At 32.2% G+C, this 18,546-nt stretch overlaps 1 protein-coding gene and 2 long non-coding RNA genes across 8 annotated transcripts in view; 2 read left to right on the top strand and 1 right to left on the bottom strand.

The window, feature by feature from the left end:
- Positions 1–11,393, bottom strand: part of LOC105113611 (G-type lectin S-receptor-like serine/threonine-protein kinase RKS1) — a 23,056-nt gene extending 11,663 nt beyond the window's left edge. The window contains exons 1-6 of one of the 6 annotated variants that reach the window (XM_011009853.1): positions 10,011–11,391; positions 9,518–9,780; positions 9,201–9,411; positions 8,882–9,119; positions 8,639–8,789; positions 756–1,129 (exon numbers count right to left, since the gene is read on the bottom strand). In XM_011009853.1, coding sequence (XP_011008155.1) covers positions 821–1,129; positions 8,639–8,789; positions 8,882–9,119; positions 9,201–9,411; positions 9,518–9,780; positions 10,011–11,379 — 2,541 coding nt within the window. In that variant the 5' untranslated portion in view covers positions 11,380–11,391 and the 3' untranslated portion in view covers positions 756–820. Of the gene's footprint in view, positions 1–755; positions 1,130–1,224; positions 1,376–7,855; positions 8,527–8,638; positions 8,790–8,881; positions 9,120–9,200; positions 9,412–9,517; positions 9,781–10,010 lie in introns of those variants that run through there. The other 5 variants (XM_011009851.1, XM_011009850.1, XM_011009854.1 and 2 more) reach the window with 5 other exon arrangements.
- On the top strand, positions 3,305–4,053 carry LOC105113609 (uncharacterized). The gene is made up of 2 exons (XR_839994.1): positions 3,305–3,683; positions 3,756–4,053. It is a non-coding gene; the product is annotated as an uncharacterized LOC105113609 (long non-coding RNA).
- LOC105113610 (uncharacterized) lies at positions 5,558–11,138 on the top strand. The gene is made up of 2 exons (XR_839995.1): positions 5,558–5,774; positions 11,005–11,138. It is a non-coding gene; the product is annotated as an uncharacterized LOC105113610 (long non-coding RNA).
- Positions 11,394–18,546: the final 7,153 nt, after the last annotated feature.

Here is an 18,546-nt window from a genome sequence, read left to right as displayed (position 1 = left end):
CCCTCTTTTCTCTTCTTCTTTCTCCCTTCTCTCTCCTGCCGATTCTTTCTCAAATTTCCAGATCCCTCTTTTGTTGTTTTTTTTTTAATTCCTTATTTTTATTTATCATGTATTTAGTCAATTACTACAATACCCCTCATTTAATTTATTCCTACATCTAAGCCTTCAAGGGCTTTCTAGCCTTTTCCTATCCCTTTATATTCAAAACATTACAGTTTCAAAACCAACTAAAACTCGTGTCCCTAGGAGAGAGGGGAAGGCAAAAAGAAAACATGACATTGTAGGGAGGTTGAAACTGTTCTTCAAGTTCAGACAGATCTAATCTTTCATTACTTTCTTTTGTTTTTCAGTATCTTGGTATGCTTTGTATTTCAGCACATTATGACAATTATGTATCATGTAGTTTATAGCCTGTTAGAACTCATGAGAATCTGCCTCTGAAGTATGAAACAAGTTTAGTTGGACACAGTCTTTGATTATTGTTTTATATCAGATTTTGCTCCTTTATGTTCTGTTTTCAGTTAGTAGACTGTTGTTGAGAATTTTTTAGCTTTTTCAGTTTGGTTGTAAGCCTTTAAATAAGCTTTCTTATTTATGAAATTATATGCTCTCTGCTACAGCTCTTCTATGTTAAAATCATCTATCCTTCAACTGCAAGTTTTTGTTTCAATCTCTGCAGCTTTAACATAGCCTGTATTGAAATTTGGAAGAGAACATTTGCATGTATGAATTTCCTGAAAAGATTACTGTTATAATAAAATTAGAGATGCTTGTAACGAATTAAAAAGCGAACATTAGCAATTATTCATATCGTACAACTTCAGCGACTAGCAATTTCAGAAATTGTCACCCCATTTACAGAACACTGTCCATCTTCTACTTCTAAGGATAAATCAGGAAATTTGTCAGATTTGCTAAAAAGGAATGCAGGTTGTTTTGGAGAAGGAATCTCTGTTTCACTAATCAACATAAAAACAACAGCCAACATAGATGGTCTGTCCGTGGCATCTTCTTGCACGCACAGGAGACCAATTTGTATGCATTTCAGGGCTTCACGCGGATGATACAACTCGTTCAGTGATGGATCCACTATCCCCAATGCTTTGTCTTCTCTCCATAATTCCCACACCTGTGATGTTCATATAAATCATTAGCATACAACAAATGAGAGCAGACAACCTTTAAAATTCAGCCAAGAGCACAAAAAGCTCTGTTATAACTCACATATCCAATCAAGGTCAAGGGAGGATTCTGTTGATAAAATCTGTTGTTCTTCTTGCCACTCACAATCTCTAACAACATGACCCCAAAACTGAAAACATCTGATTTTACAGAAAAGTTTCCAAACACAGCATATTCTGGTGACATATAGCCACTGCATCAGAAAAACAAGATTCTGAAGTTTTAGTATTCCTGGTAAACATTCTCGGTCTTTGTTTTAAGCCAAGGTACTTACTATGTTCCTACAACTCTCCTTGTCCTATCTCCAGTTTGGTTGCTTTCAAATATTTTTGCCATTCCGAAATCTGATATTTTTGGGTTCATCTCTGCATCCAATAGAATGTTGCTGCATTTTAAATCCCTGTGAATGATTCTCAACCTGGAGTCTTGGTGAAGATATAAAATCCCACGAGCTATTCCAACAATAATATCGAAGCGTTTTCGCCATTCCAATAACAATCTTCTGCTTTCATCTGTTAAGAAAGTTACTGTTCAGCCAGCTACAATTCGACAACTAGTGTAAAGCAGGGCAATAAACACAGAAAAAGACTTACCAAAAAGAAACGAGTCTAAGCTTTTGTTTGGCAAGTATTCATAGATTAACATTTGTTCTTCATTCTGAATGCAATAACCTAGAAGTTTCACAAGATTCCTGTGTTGAAGCCTTGCAATTACCATAACTTCATTTTTAAATTCTTCTGTTCCTTGTCCTGAACTTCTGGATAACCTTTTTACCGCAACCTCCTGTCCATTAGCTAGCAGACCCTAAAATCATGTAGCATTTAATCTAGATGATTATTCAAATTAGAGAAAAACAAATGTGTAGTATTGAGAGGCCATTTAGTTTTTTTGCTAGATGCAGTAAGAAACTCTACCTTATAAACCGAGCCAAAACCACCTTGCCCGAGTTTGTTAGCTGGAGAGAAGTTGTTAGTGGCCACCGTTATGGCGCTGAGCTTGAAATATTCCAGTTCAGTAGAATTGCTGTTTACCTGCAGCTCAGTACCTTGTTGTTTTTCCAATCATGAAGCAAAGAGTGAACTTCTTCCCACAACAAGAGCAGGATAAACACATGACTTGGGACGGCATATCAAATAGAGATTAGAGAGTCTTGTCTTACCTTGTTTTGCCCTCTTCTTGAGCCACAAATAAGCAGATAGGCTAATGAGAAACCATAATGATGCAATTGATGGTACTAAAATGGCCATCATCTTGTTTTCATGAGAAACATTTGACTTCCTCTTATTATTAGCTGCATAAGAGTGAAAAGAATAAAGATCAACTCCAGAGAAAAACGACCCCGTTCTCCAATGGAAACGTGACAATACTTATGGCAAAGGCTGGTCCCTTCGGCACCAACAAGTACCAATATCAATGGTTCCTTTCATGTAGTACAGAGCTTATTAACTACATCCTAGAGCAGCGACAAACATTGAAAAGCTGTTATAAATCAATATTTGAAATGAAAATTCTACGAAATTGTTAGTGGGCAGAAAAAGGGTACCTAATTCATATGCATCAACACGAACATACAGATCATAAATTTCACTCCTTCCATCTCTGATGTCTACTAATTCCTTGTACCATGTCAAACAACCTTCCCCTTTTCCAGGAATTCTGATGATTGCGTATGCAGAGCATGAACAATTCCTCTTGCATTCCAGTTCACAGGCTGCACGACTCTTGCTCTTGTGCATCCAAGCTGCAGAAGAAGTGTCCGGAAGACTGTAATTCTCCATCTTCACAAACCCTTCTCCATGATCGCACAACGAAGACGTCTGTAGCCGCTTCCTGACACAACCACCAGATCCATCTCTCGTAGACCATTCCTTTGGGTACTTGGGCTCGAACCCAGGTAAACAGGCACATCCAAAGCTATTATGATTGGTAAGTTCACACGTACTATCAGCACCACACAGTCCATAATAGTCGCACTGAAACAGAGGGGTCTTCCAGAAATCCTTCCACTGACCATCACTTTCTCGCCATGTTAATGCCTTAACATGTCCTGAATGATCCACTATTATTCTTAGCAGATAAGAATCATCAGGAACAGTGTAGACAAAGTACTTTTCGTCTGGATCATTTACAAAGGTGCTTTTGTATAAGCTCATCTGACTTCTCCATGGCCAAGGGGGAGATCTACTAATTGGCTTTTTACCATTATAGAAAAAGAATTGTGGCGAGCCATTTGGGTTGATCCTAACTGAAAAGTCCCCGAACCCAGGGTCTTCGGCTGATCTCCACGATGTTAGGAACCGATCAATTCCTAATTTTCGATCCAGCCCCAGTTTCATTCCAGGAAGCAGGATGTTCGTAGGATAATCGAAGCTTTGCCATACAGTTTTTCTGCTTCTTTTCCTGACCAATATCAAATTTCCTGAATCCAAGAGTTGAGCTGCACAAGTATCATTTTCTTCCACTGAAACATTTGAAGACCACACAGGAAGCTTTTGGTCATCGTTTCCATAGAGAACGAGGTTTCCATAGAGAACGAGGTTTCCATAGAGAACGAGGTTTCCATAGAGAACGAGGTTTCCATAGAGAACGAGGTTTCCATATTGATTTATAAAGAGAACTCCAGAGGAACCAATGATTGGATCGTTCCTGTTTGCAACCCACACCACAGTTTGTTCTGGTATTTTATGGTACCAAATTCCAAGATATCTATTGCTAGAACTACCTGGACTGAAAAATCCCAGTGCGAAATTATTTCCTTTGGAGATAAGAAGGTCACCTTCTTTAATGGTTTGGTTCGTCTTTAAGGAGTCTTGGGATGTACAAGATGAGAATTGGAGCATTAAAAGAGAAAAAAGCAGGAACAGTTTTTCAGCTTCCATTATTGGGAAACTGGATCTTGGCTTTTGGACAATTTGAATGGTGCTCTGTGGAGAAAGGAGAAGGTCTTCGGACAACTATGGGACCATTAGAGAAGTTACGTGAAAAAAGTGGTTATTGTGGGATTTTTGTTTTATGGGTTGCCTGTTCGGAAATGAATAATAATTATTTTCTAAATTTTTTTATTAAAAATATATTAAATAAATTTAAAAAATTATTTTTGGTATTAGTATATTAAAAAAATTTAAAAATATAAAAAAATATTTTTAAACTTTTTTACAAATCTCAATTTATACCACATTCCCAAATGAGTTCATCTTGTCCATTGTATACTGCATACACTACGTGTAGGCCACTTATTTTTTTTTATTTTAAGTTTGATTTTAATTTATAATAAACTAGTTTGATAATATATTATATTATGGTTATATCTAAGATTTTTGATGATTATTTAAAACCTGAGTTCTCTAATATATCTCAAATTTATTAGAATAATGATATTATTAAAGATGATGGTTTTTCAATTAAGAAAGAATATTAATTGATTTGGTGTTGATATTGATGTTGACACTTTTGCTATACTTATGATTAGAATCAAAGTTCGCAACATATATTTAGTAGAGTAATTGGCCATATTGTGAATATCACAATACATGACTTTATTAATTATTAGTTTATTGTGCATGTTACGAGAGAAATTGTAATTGATTTGTCCTACAAAATCATAAATCATATGATTGAGATTGTAAAATTAAAAACATAAAAAACATAAAACATAAAAGTTTAGTAATGGTACTTTGTTGTTAATAGTCTTAAAAAGGGAAAGAATTGATGTATGTGCTATGGAGGGTATTATGAGTTTGAAATCCATTTTTTTTTATTTATTTAATCAAGCTAACTTTCAGTTTTTTTATTTAGCTTTTTCAATCATCATTCATCTAGTTGAATTGATTTTTTTTTCAAAATAAGGAGTTTTACAAGGATTAAATTGCATAAATGTTAAGGGTGCAATTTCGTATTTTAGATTAGGACACACTGATAAAGTGGGTTAGTTGAAAAATAAGATGAAATAGGATTGAATCATTAGAAAAGAAATTTTTGAGAGATATTTTTAGGCATGCGGTTAAACCAAAAGGTACCCAAACTTCACACACCACACAGTCCATTATAGTCGCCCTGAAACAGTGGGGCCTTCCGGTAATCCTTCCACTGACCATCACTTTCTCGCCATGTTAACACCTTTTGTAGTCCTGAATGATCTACTATTATTCTTAGCAGATAAGAATCATCAGGAACTGTGTAGACCCAGTATATTTCATCTGGATCATTTACAAAAGTGCTTTCGTATAAGCCCATTTGACTTCTCCATGGCCAAGGAGGAGATCTACTAAGTGGCTCTGTTTCATTGTAGACAAAGATTTGCGGTGAGACATTTGGGTTGATCATAAGAGAAAAGTCTCCAATCCCAGGGTCATCAGCTGATCTCCATGATGTTAGAAACCGATTAATTTTCGATCGAGCCCCAATTTCATCCCAGGTAGGTGGGTGCTTGTAGGATAATCGAAGCTTTGCCATACACTGTTTCTGCTTCTTTTCCTGACCAATATCAAATTCCCAGAATCCAAGAGTTGAGCTGCACAGATATCATTTTCTTCCACCGAAACATTTGTAGACCACACTGGAAGCTTTTGGTCATCTTTTCCATAGAGAACGAGGTTTCCATATTGGTTTATAAAGAAAAATCCAGAGGAACCATTGATTGGATCCTTCGAGTTTGCAAGCCACACCACAGTTTGTTCTGGTACTTTATGGTACCAAATTCCAAGATATCTATTGCTTGAACTACCTGGACTGAAAAATCCTAGTGCGAAATTATTTCTTTCGAGATAAGAAGGTCACCTACTTCAATGGTCTGGTTCGTCTTTAAGGAGTCTCGGGATGTACAAGATGAGAAATGGAGAAAGGAGATGGTCTCCAGACAAGTATGGGATCATTAGAGAAGTTGCGTGAAAAAAATGGTTTTTTTTAAATAAATGTATTAAAATAATTTTTTTTATTTTCAATTTTTTTAAATATCAACCTATTAAAATAATATAAAAATATAAAAAAAATTAATTAATTTTTTTTTAATTTTTGCAAATTTTCATGTAGACCACACTCCCATATCATCATATCATCTTGTCCTTTGTATTTTATTTTCGCTAGAAGGCAACTCAACCTTTTTTTTCTTTTTATGTTTGATTTTAACATATAATGAACTAATTTGATATAATATATATTATGGTGATATCTATGATTCTGGATGATTATTGAAGACATGAGTTCTTTAATATACCTCAAATTTACTAGATTAATGATTTTATTGAAGATGATGGTTTTTCAATTAAGAAAGAATATTGATTTGGTGTTGATCGATATTGATATTGACACTTTTGTTATACTTAAAATTAGAATCAATATTCACAACATATATTTAGCAGAGTAATTGGCCAAATTGTGATTCAAAGATGTGAATGTCACAGTACATGACTTTATTCTTAGTTTGTTATGCATGTTATGAGATAAATTGAGATTGATTTGTCCTCCAAAATCATAAATCATATAATTGAGATATCAGTAATCATATAATAAAACAACTATTTAATTTTTTCAATCATTATTCTTCTAGTTGAATTGATTTTTTTTTAACTAAGGATTTGTACATAAATGTTAAGGGTGTAATTTCATATTTTAGATTAGGACACATTATGCTTAATTTCATAAATTCATAACATAAATTTATTTTTTAAATATTAAAATAACAATATATTAAATAAATGTGAATCAATTCAAATCAACTTTTTAAATTGTTATAAGATTACAACAACCCTGTAAAAAGAAAATTAAACAAATAATTATGTTTAATCAAAAAATAATTCAATAATAAAGAATAAAATTTAAAATTAAAATACTTGATTAAAAAAAATTAAAAAAAAATCCAAATAAACCCAAGTCAATTTGTATTTTACTAGATTTAATAATTTGTTTTCTCTTAAATTATTTTGTATTTAATTACACAACAAAAAAAATCTAAAAATAAAGAAAAAACATGACATGCATGTGGAATTAAAAAAAAAAGGCATTTAACTAACAAAGGTTTTTTATTTTTTTTATATTTAGGGGCTGAAAATGCATTAAGTAAAAAAAAAGATTTTTTCAAAAAATTAACAATCCATCCAGTCACATGACCCACCCACGCACTTGACCTGCAAAAATAGAAATGGATGAAAGCAAAAATATTCAATGAAAAAATAGATTTAAAAATGATAGGAATCAACCTTAGTTAATTTGTTATACCACTGAATTTAATAACATATTTTTCATTTTGTTACACAACAATCAAGGATGCTTTTCTGTATCAAATGGAAAAAAAAAAAAAAAACACAGAACAGGCGCATGGTACAAAACAATGGCCTATTTTTTTTATGTTAAATAAGAAAAAATGGTTTTCTATACGCTAATTAAAAATAAAAAATAAAAAGAGGTTGTATACATTGCCTAAAAAATGAACTCATAAGTGAGTATATTATATTTATATCTAAGCAATTCACTTAATCTCGAAGAGGAATAAAAAAATCCAAGAGCTTCAAAAATAAACAAAAACAAAATGAATTGAAGCAAATTTTTTAAATCTAGATTAATTTTTTTAAATTTATAATTTATTAAATCCTAGATCTATGTTCAAAAAAAAAAAAATTTAATATTGAAGAATAAAAAAAATCTTAAAAAAAAATTGCCAGATCAATAAAAGTAGCAATAAAAATATACTGACCGTTCTTGATCCAACTGTGGGTTCAACATGGCTGGTCATTAGCATATTTGATTATTTGTGGCTCAGGAACAGAGGGAAAAAGGTAAAGACAAAGCAAGCATCAAAACAGAAGGTAGATAGAGTAACTATCCATAAAAGAATAGTTGACGAACACCACCCCTATAGCATAACTTATGATGATGCTGCTAGGTTTCTTCCTTGACACTAGGCAGAATGGATCAGTTGTTTAGAATTAGAATGTTACGTCTAGTGCTGAAGAGCTTGATCTGTTGTGATGCACAATAGATTTGTTTTCGTTATAAATCTAATGGAACTTCATATTAGCAATTTTTTCAGACAACACAGCTTCAGCGACAAGCAATTTCAGAAATTGTAACCTCATTTAGAGAACATTGTCCATCTTCTACGTCTACAGCTATATCAGGATTATTGTCAGATTTTCTGAAGAGGAATGCAGGTTGTTTTGGAGAAGGAATCTCTGTCTCACTACTCAACATAAAAACAACCGCCAACATAGATGGTCTGTCCGTGGGATCTTCTTGCACGCACAGTAGACCAATCTGTATGCATTTCAAGGCTTCACGCGGATCATACAACTCCGTCAGTGATGGATCCACTATCTCCAATGCTTTTTCTTCTCTCCATAATTCCCACACCTGTGTGTTGTTCATATAAATCATTAGCATACAAGATAGAAGAGCAGACAACATCTAAAATTGTGAACATTGAAATTCAGCCAAGAGCACCAAAGGCTATCTTATAACTCACATATCCAATCAAGGTCAAAGGAGGATTCTGTTGATAAAATCTATTGTTCTTCTTGCCACTAACAATCTCTAGCAACATGACCCCAAAACTGAAAACATCTGATTTTGCGGAAAAGTTTCCAAACACAACATATTCTGGTGACATATAGCCACTGCATCAGAAAAACAATAGTAGTTTTACTATTCCTGGTAATCAATGATAGTACTTTGTCACTCGGTCTTTGTTTTAGGCAAAGGTACTTACTATGTTCCCACAACTCTCCTTGTCCTGTCTTCAGTTCGGTTGCCTTCAAATATTTTTGCCATTCCAAAATCTGATATTTTTGGGTTCATATCTGCATCCAATAGAATGTTGCTGCATTTTAAATCCCTGTGAATGATTCTCAACCTGGAGTCTTGGTGAAGATATAAAATCCCACGAGCTATTCCAACAATAATATCGAAGCGTTTTCGCCATTCCAATAACAATCTTCTGCTTTCATCTGTTAAGAAAGTTACTTTTCAGCCAGCTACAATTCGACAACTAGTGTAAAGCAGGGCAATAAACACAGAAAAAGACTTACCAAAAAGAAACGAGTCTAAGCTTTTGTTTGGCAAGTATTCATAGATTAACATTTGTTCTTCATTCTGAATGCAATAACCTAGAAGTTTCACAAGATTTCTGTGTTGAAGCATTGCAATTACCATAACTTCATTTTTAAATTCTTCTGTTCCTTGTCCTGAACTTCTAGACAACCTTTTTATTGCAACCTCCTTTCCATTAGCTAGCAGACCCTAAAATCATGTTACAAGATTAAGCCTCTAAATTACAATTATGAAAATTAGAGAAAAACAAATCTGCAGTATTGAGAAGCCATTTAGTTTTTGGAAGAAACGCAACCTTATAAACAGAGCCAAAACCACCTTGCCCGAGTTTGTTAGCTGGAGAGAAATTGTTAGTGGCCGCCGTTACGGTGCTGAGCTTGAAATATTCCAATTCAGTAGAAGTGCTGTTTACCTTCAGTTCGGTACCTTTTTTTGCTCTCTTCTTGAGCCACAAATAAGCAAACAGGCTAATGAGAAACCACAGTAATGTAATTGATGGTGCTAAAACGGCCAGCATCGGTTTTTCACGAGAATCATTTGACTTCCTTTTAGTATCAGCTGCATGAGAGTGAAAAGAATAAAGATTAACTCTATAGGAAAAGCCACCCATTTTCCAATGGAATATGACAATACATATGGCAATGGGTAGCCAATAACTATGGTTTCTTTCCTGCAGTAAAGAGCTTATTAACTACAGTCACGAGCAGTGACAAGCATAGGAAAGCTCTTATAAATCAATATTTGTAATGACAATCCTAGGAAGTAGTTACTGAGCAGAAAAAGGGTACCTAATTCATATGCATCAACACGAACATACAGATCATGACTTTCACTCCGAACATAATTAATGTCTACTAATTCCTTGTACCATGTCAAACAACCATAATTTTTTCCGGGAATTGCAATGATTGCGTATGCAGAACATGAGCAATTCCTCTTGCATTGCACTTCGCAGTCTGCAATACTCTTGCTCATATCCACCCAAACTGCAGCTGAACTTTCCGGAAGAATTACATTTTCCACCTTCACAAACCCTTCACCATGCTGGCACACCGAAGACGTATGTAGCCGCTTCCTGACACAACCACCGGACCCATCTCTCGCAGACCATTCCAATGGGTACTTGGGCTCGAACCCAGGTAGACAGGCGCATCCAAATTCATTTAGATTGGCGAGTTCACACGTACTATAAGCACCACAATTTCCATAATAGTCGCAGTGAAACTGAGGGGACTGCCAGTATTCCTTCCACTGACCATCACTTTCTCGCCATGTTAAAGCCTTTACATGTCCTGGATGATCCACTATTAATCTTAGCAGATAAGAATCATCAGGAACTGTGTAGACCCAGTATATTTCATCTGGAACATTTACAAAAGTGCTTTCGTATAAGCCCATTTGACTTCTCCATGGCCAAGGAGGAGATCTACTAATTGGCTTTGTACCATTATAGAAAAAGATTTGCGGTGAGCCATTTGGGTTGATTCTAAGTGAAAAGTCCCCGAACCCAGGGTCATCAGCTGATCTCCATGATGTTAGGAACCGATCAATTCCTAATTTTCGATCCAGCCCCAGTTTCATTCCAGGAAGCAGGATGTTCGTAGGATAATCGAAGCTTTGCCATACAGTTTTTCTGCTTCTTTTCCTGACCAATATCAAATTTCCTGAATCCAAGAGTTGAGCTGCACAAGTATCATTTTCTTCCACTGAAACATTTGTAGACCACACAGGAAGCTTTTGGTCATCGTTTCCATAGAGAACGAGGTTTCCATAGAGAACGAGGTTTCCATATTGATTTATAAAGAGAACTCCAGAGGAACCAATGATTGGATCGTTCCTGTTTGCAACCCACACCACAGTTTGTTCTGGTATTTTATGGTACCAAATTCCAAGATATCTATTGCTAGAACTACCTGGACTGAAAAATCCCAGTGCGAAATTATTTCCTTTGGAGATAAGAAGGTCACCTTCTTTAATGGTTTGGTTGGTCTTTAAGGAGTCTTGGGATGTACAAGATGAGAATTGGAGCATTAAAAGAGAAAAAAGCAGGAACAGTTTTTCAGCTTCCATTATTGGGAAACTGGATCTTAGCTTTTGGACAATTTGAATGTTGCTCTGTGGAGAAAGGAGGAGGTCTTCAGACAAGTATGGGACCATTAGAGAAGTTACGTGAAAAAAGTGGTTATTGAGGGATTTTTGTTTTATGGGTTGGCTGTTCGGAAATGAATAATAATTATTTTCTAAAATGTTTTTTTATTAAAAATATATATATATATAAAATTTAAAAAATTATTTTTGGTATTAGTATATTAAAACAATTTAAAAATATAAAAAATTATTTTTAAACAATTATTACTTAAATTTTTTACAAATCTCAATTTATTATACAACATTCCCAAATGAGTTCATCTTCTCCATTGTATACTGCATACACTACTTGTAGGCCACTCAATTTTTATTATTTTAAATCTGATTTTAATTTATAATAAACTAGGTTGATAATATATTATATTATGGTTAAATCTAAGATCTTGGATGATTATTTAAGACGTGAGTTCTCTAATTTAGTTTGTTTACTATTCTTAAAAAGGGAAAGAATTGATATATGTGCTATGGAGGGTATTATGAGTTTTAAATCCAAATTTTTATTTATTTATTTAATCAAGCTAACTTTCAGTTTTTTTATTTAGCTTTTTCAATCATCATTCATCTAGTTGAATTTATTTTATTTTTTTCAAAATAAGGAGTTTTACAAGGACTAAATTGCATAAATGTTAAGGGTGCAATTTCATATTTTAGATTAGGACACATTATGCTTAAATGCTAATTCCTGAGAAAGTATTTTAATTCATTGCATGCATTCGGGCGTTTTGGATAAGATAGTGGCATCTAGCCAGGTGGCACGCATCGTTTCGCAGAGACCACAGGGGTATGAATTTTTGCCTTGAGGTGTTTTTTCTATTCTGACTTTTCAGTCCAAGTTTTGTATAGCTGTGAGATCTTTTACTTAGGGTAAGTGAAAATATCATAATCTCAATTATGAGTATGATGAAAATAATATTTATTTAATAGTCTAATTTTTATTTGATTTGATTTTTATTAGTTATGTCAACTTAATTTATTGTTTAAAACAATTTTATATTTTAGTGGCATTCCACAATTGATATTTTTATTATTTAACTGCAATTTTCAAATTTAAGAAACTTTGATTTATTAATTTTCCCATGCACTGCATCACTTGAACTTTAGTCTTTAGGGTTTTCTTTCAAGTGGGCAGCATGAGAAGATACATATTAAAACTAACAAATATCTATCGGACAACATATCGTGTTTTTTAAATATTGATATCGTGTTTTTTAAAGGAATAAAAAATCAATTATTAATGCCATATTTGAGGCATGTTGGAAGATATTGTTCTTTGATTCATTCGCAGCCCAATCATCTCAGGTATGTTTTTCTAGCCTAATTTTTGCATTAATTTATGTCTTTTCTTTTCTGCAACCCAATTTCAACTTCTACTAAAAAAATAAAAACTTTGTTGTTTGCAATTTTTAATGTTAATCAATAATGAACTCTAGAATACTATTACCATGATTCTATTTGTATATGATTTGATGCTTATTACCATGATTCTTTTTATGTTGTTACCATGATTCGATAGTTATAAGTTAGCTGTGTGATGTTTGTATTGTGTTGAATTGCATTGTTACAATTGTGTTGAATTACACGCTAAAAAAATGAAACCATGATTTTGTCTGTTACCGATTCCAATTGCTTTGTTAATTTGTTAATTTCCTAGAGCATTGTTAATTCTTTTGCCTAATCAGATTTGTTAATTTCCTAAAGCATTGTGTTGAATCTGTGGTGTGTGTATTGTGTTGAATCTATATTGTGTCAGTTGCATTGTTAATTCTTTTGCATTGAATGAAAACCATGGGGATGTCATTGTTAATTTTCTAGAGCATCAACTCAGTAGTCTTTTTCTATTATATATGATTAACAATGAGGCTATAATTGTTAATCTAATGAATGGATTGCAAAGTGGGTTGGCTTAAAATTATATTCCCTCTTATAAATTATGTTAGGTCTTAAAATGTCTTCGCATGATGGTAGTACTTCAAGTAGTGATCCTTCAACGGCCCAATCATCTCAACCTTCAATTTCCATATCAAGTGGTAGTAGAGGAGGAACAAATTTAGCATGGGGTCATTGTAGAGAAGCTCTTGAACTTAGTGTTAGATGTAAAAAAAATAAATTAGTTTATTTATATTATATTAAAGCATTTGCGGGTGATGATATTAATTGATTTAAATAACATTTAGCTAGAGTTAAAGGAGAAGGTGAACAATATAGCAAATGTCCTCCTGATATTCAATATCAAATGGTTTTGAATCTTAAAGGAAATGCTGGAAAAAAAAAGTTAGAGAAATGCAAGCAGATTTTAATCCATTTAATGCACAACAAAAGGAGCATGAAAAGATGATGATTAGGCACTTAGAAGATGATGATGAGGAGGAGGAGGATGATGAGGTTGTCAATACTAAAAATCATATGTTACCACCGAAGATTGCAAAACAGAAAAAGATTCAAAGCACTAGCACTGTAAAACAATCAACTACAAGTTATGGAAAGCAAAAAAAATCTGCAACATTAGGGACATATTTCATGTAGAGAACAACTCCTGGTGCTCAAAAGTCTCTTTAGAATTGTTGGCAGCGGAAGGAAGCAATTGAATGGTGTGATCTTGCTTTAGCGAAATGGATGATTGATGCATGTGTGTCATTTAATGCTATTAATTCTATGTATTATCAGTATGTCATAGATGCATTAACAATCATAGATCATGGTTATAAAGGACCAAACTTGCATGCTATTCATGGTTATTAGCAAAAGCAATTGATGAAGTTAAGATTTATATTCAGACTTATCAAGAGATTTGGAAGACGACTGGTTGCATATTAATGGCTGATGGATGGATAGATCAGAAGATGAGGACTTTAATTAACTTCTTAGTATATTGTCCTAAAAAACCAACTTTTTTGAAAACTATAGATGTATCAGATGTCTCAAAAACTGTTAGATTGTTGTATCAGTTATTTAGAGATGTTGTTTTGTATCTTAGGATAGAAAACATTGTGCATATGGTGACTGATAATGCTATAAATTATATTGCTGCTGGCAAGTTATTGATAGAAGAATTTTCTTCAATATTTTGGTCTCCTTATGCTGCTCATTGCATTAACCTTATACTCCAAGACATTGATAAATTGCAGTCAGTTTGTTGTGTTGTTGAGCATGCTTCTGGTATCACAAAATACATTTATAATCATTGTTGTCCATTTTATTTGATGAGGAAGTTTATTGGAGGAAAAGAAATACTTCATCCAACTCCTACTCGTTTTGCTACCAATTTCATTGCATTGCAAAACATTTTAGCTCATAAAGATGAGTTGAGAGCTATGGTGACATCTAAGGAATGGGTTTCATCTGTTTATGCTAAAGATAGCAAAGGAAAAAAGTTTGTTGAGAGTGTGCTAGACTCTCTGTTTTGGGAAGAATATGCAATAATTATGCGAATGAGTGAGCCTTTTGAGTTCTATGAATGGTTGATAGTGATGATAAACCTTCGATGGGATATTTATATGATGCTATTCATCATACAAAAGAAGAAATGATGAGGAGATTTCAAAAGAGAAATGCTAAAGTGAAACCTTTTATAGACATTATCAATAATCGGTGAGATGAACAACTGTATAGAAATCTTTATGCAATGGTATTTTGGTTGAATTCTCGATTTCAATATGATGCAAATATAATGGATAAACATATGAGCACCATTTCTGGATTTTTAGATGTTCTTGAGAAGTATACACATGGAAATCTACCATTGTAAAGTAAGATTACAAGTAAGATAAAGTTATTTAGGAATGCTGAATATGACTTTGGTCGCATGTCCGCAATAGATAATCGCACCCTTATGCCTCCAGGTATATAATTTTTATATTTAAAAATATTATTTGACATAGTCTTACACTTTTACTTATTATTTTTTTGTATAGATGAATAGTAGATGACATATGGAACTAGCGCTCCAAATCTACAACAATTGACTATACGAGTGTTAAGTCATACTTGTAGTTCTTCGAGCTGTGAAAGAAATTAGAGTATATTTGAACATATTCATTCCAATAAGAGAAATATATTGGAACACCAAAGGCTTAATGACCTTGTTTACATCCACTGCAATCTAAGATTGAAACAGAACTATCTTGTTTAGTGATAAATATTATTTAAAATAAAAATTTTTTAACACATAATATTTATTTATTAATTTTGTTTGAAATGTAGATGTCATAAAGTTAATAATATTGAAGATGATTGTGACGATGAAGTTTCAAATGAGCATGTTGATGATGTATTAGGTGTTGACGAGATTGGCTCAATTCCATCGACATTTGATCCAAATTTTGCTCCTATGGACACATAAGAACTTAATATGTCCATTCAACAAAAGTGAATGTGTTGTTAATTTAGAATTTATATTGTTGGATGTTTTATTTTAAATATTTTAGAATTTATGTGGTTGAATGTTTTGTTTTAAATATTTTAGAATTTATATTTAGTTTGTGTTTTGGATATTGAATTAAATTTATGTTGTTGGTTTATAATTTAAATTTGGTTTATGTAAGTATTTCATTGTAACTAGTTATGTGTTTTTTTTATAGGTGTTTTTTTTGTTGACCCAGGTCAACACATCTAACCCGTGACCCGATCACTTGACCGGATCGAGTTTTAAAACTATGCTTCCATGCACTTGACCTATAAAATTAGAAATTAAAAATAAAAATATTTAATGAAAATAAGGCTTAAAAAAATATAAATTAACCTAATTGAATATGTTATACCTATAATCTTGGTCATGCATCCTATTAAATTTAATAACATATTATTTATTAAGTTATTTTTTCATTTTGTTACACAATAATCAAGGATGCAATAATTTTTTGTATCAAATAAAAAAACAAACAACTAGGCATGTAGGACAAAACAATAGCCAATTTTTTTAAGTTAAATAAGAAAAAATGGTTTTTTATAAGCCAATTAAAAAAAAAAAGAGGTCGCATACATTACCAAAACAATGACATGAAAAGATTATGAGATAAAATATCATGAATTTAGCATATGAAAGCAATTCACTTAATTTAACTAAAAAAAATAAAATAAAAAAAGTTCAATTTAACAAAAAATGACAAAAAAAGACATCAAATAACCTAAGCCATTTTAAAAATTAGTGAAAAAAAACCCTATAAATAACAAATGAAAAAAATTTAATATCAAATTAAATCAAATATTAAAGGATGAAACTAAAAAAATATTAATGTTTTTTTAATAAACCAGAGTAAATCTTGTAAACTTATGTTAATTTTCTAAATTCATAACCTATTAAATCCTACATCCAGACTCAATAAAGAAGCTCAATTTAATGTTGAAGGATAAAAAAAAAACATCTTAAAAAAATTTGCAAAGCAAAAAAAGTAGCAATAAAAAAATGGTGGATGAAATTGTAAAAAAAAAATCAATTTTAAAAATGATCTCAAATAAAATAAATAGTAGTCAAAAGAATAAATACCAAATTTGTTAAATTAATAAAATTTAAAAGAGAATAAAATTGAAAATAAATTTTAATTTTTCAAAATAATCAAATGAGAAAAAAAAAACCCAATTGAAAGAATAAGAACCAAATGAAAAGGAAAAACAAATTTAATGGCCATAATGAAATTTTGGAAGGCTAGTGTGGAAATCAAGAAAAAAAGAAAAAGAAAAGCCAACCGAGGCCAAACTCAATGAACTTACAGTACACGCGCCGTCTAGGTAGGTAAACCACTCTATAATGAATTGAAAAAAAATAAAAGAAAGTCATTTTTGGTAGTTGAATGTTGCTGCATGTACCGCTTTAACATGATGAAAATGCTTACTTGCTAGCGTGTTCACCTAATGCATCAACCACTTATACATTTATTTTCTTTATATATTTATTAAGAGATTAAACGTTTTAGAGGAATATAGTTTTTTTTTTATTTGGCTTTTAAACACATTTAAGTAATTATACTCTATAAAAAATTAAAAAACCAAAAAACCCATAATTAATGTTATAATGACCAATGAAGCATATGAAAAAGACCATATTACCCTTAAGAGATAGGCAAAGTTTTTCAGTTGAGAAGGGAAAAATAGTAAATTCACTACTATAATTCATAATAATTCAAGACATATCTATAGTAATTTTTCCATGGGATTTAGTTTTTTGTTAATTCTACATGGAAATCAGAAGTTGATGTATTTATTATAATCATTTAACTGACTTGGTATCTTCTATAATATATATTTTCTTAGAACATGATGATATTACACTATATTTTTAAATGTGTGAGAAAACACTAAACATTTAATATGAATATATATTCATTACACTATGGAATATACTGTAAATATAAAATGTTTGTATTATGAATGATATTGTAGCATTAAAAGATATTATTTTTGTTGTTATTTAATTAAAAAGTATTATTAAGTCTAGTTTGACTGATAAAATCAATACTACTAGGTTTGGCTTGCAGCCAAATCTAAAGATATTGAATGGGCTGTCTAATATCACGCAATAGTATTGAGTGTGGTTGGGCAATAGAATTCAACAACTAAATTCAAGGATATTACATCTGGTTGTCTAATTGAACCTCATAGCATTGGATTCTATTGTCAGCAAAACTTAATAATATTGGACATAGATTTCATGATTTTGTCATAACCCATCTGCTTGGATAGATTAATCTTGCTAGGTCAAAATGCTATTTAAACTCGGGGGAGGAGACTTCTTTTGGGTAACATCTGGTTTTGATAAAGCTAGCAAACTTAGTTTTTTTTAGTTTATCTATCATAGAGCTATCACCCATCAACTATGCAAGATGCAGTGTTGAACCAATAAGCTGCTTATTGACATATGAGGACACCATAAGGCATTTACGGAGAACCTCTCCATCAAGATTGCGTTGGGTAAATTCATTCTTATTGAAGAGGCTATGCTTTCAGCTACAGATTATTTACAGCGAAGAGGCTCTAGTCCCTTGAGTTGTCCAACAAGCCATGCAAACAAGAAGATAGTCGATCAATTTGGCAATTAATTGTTTCGTGCTCCTATGATATGAGATGTTTTTCTAAATGATACTGGTTCTTGTTAGTCAGTCGGATGTAATAATATTGGGTCCTACCACTAGTAAGATTCAATATATTGTGATTGTTAAATTCAAAGTTAAGTTTGACGGTAAA

This window comes from Populus euphratica, unplaced genomic scaffold (assembly GCF_000495115.2).
Source record: "Populus euphratica unplaced genomic scaffold, PopEup_1.0 scaffold441.1, whole genome shotgun sequence".
Classification (NCBI taxonomy): domain Eukaryota; kingdom Viridiplantae; phylum Streptophyta; class Magnoliopsida; order Malpighiales; family Salicaceae; genus Populus; species Populus euphratica.
The sequence above is the reverse complement of the archived record's forward strand: the minus strand, read 5'-3'. Positions and strand labels throughout refer to the sequence as shown.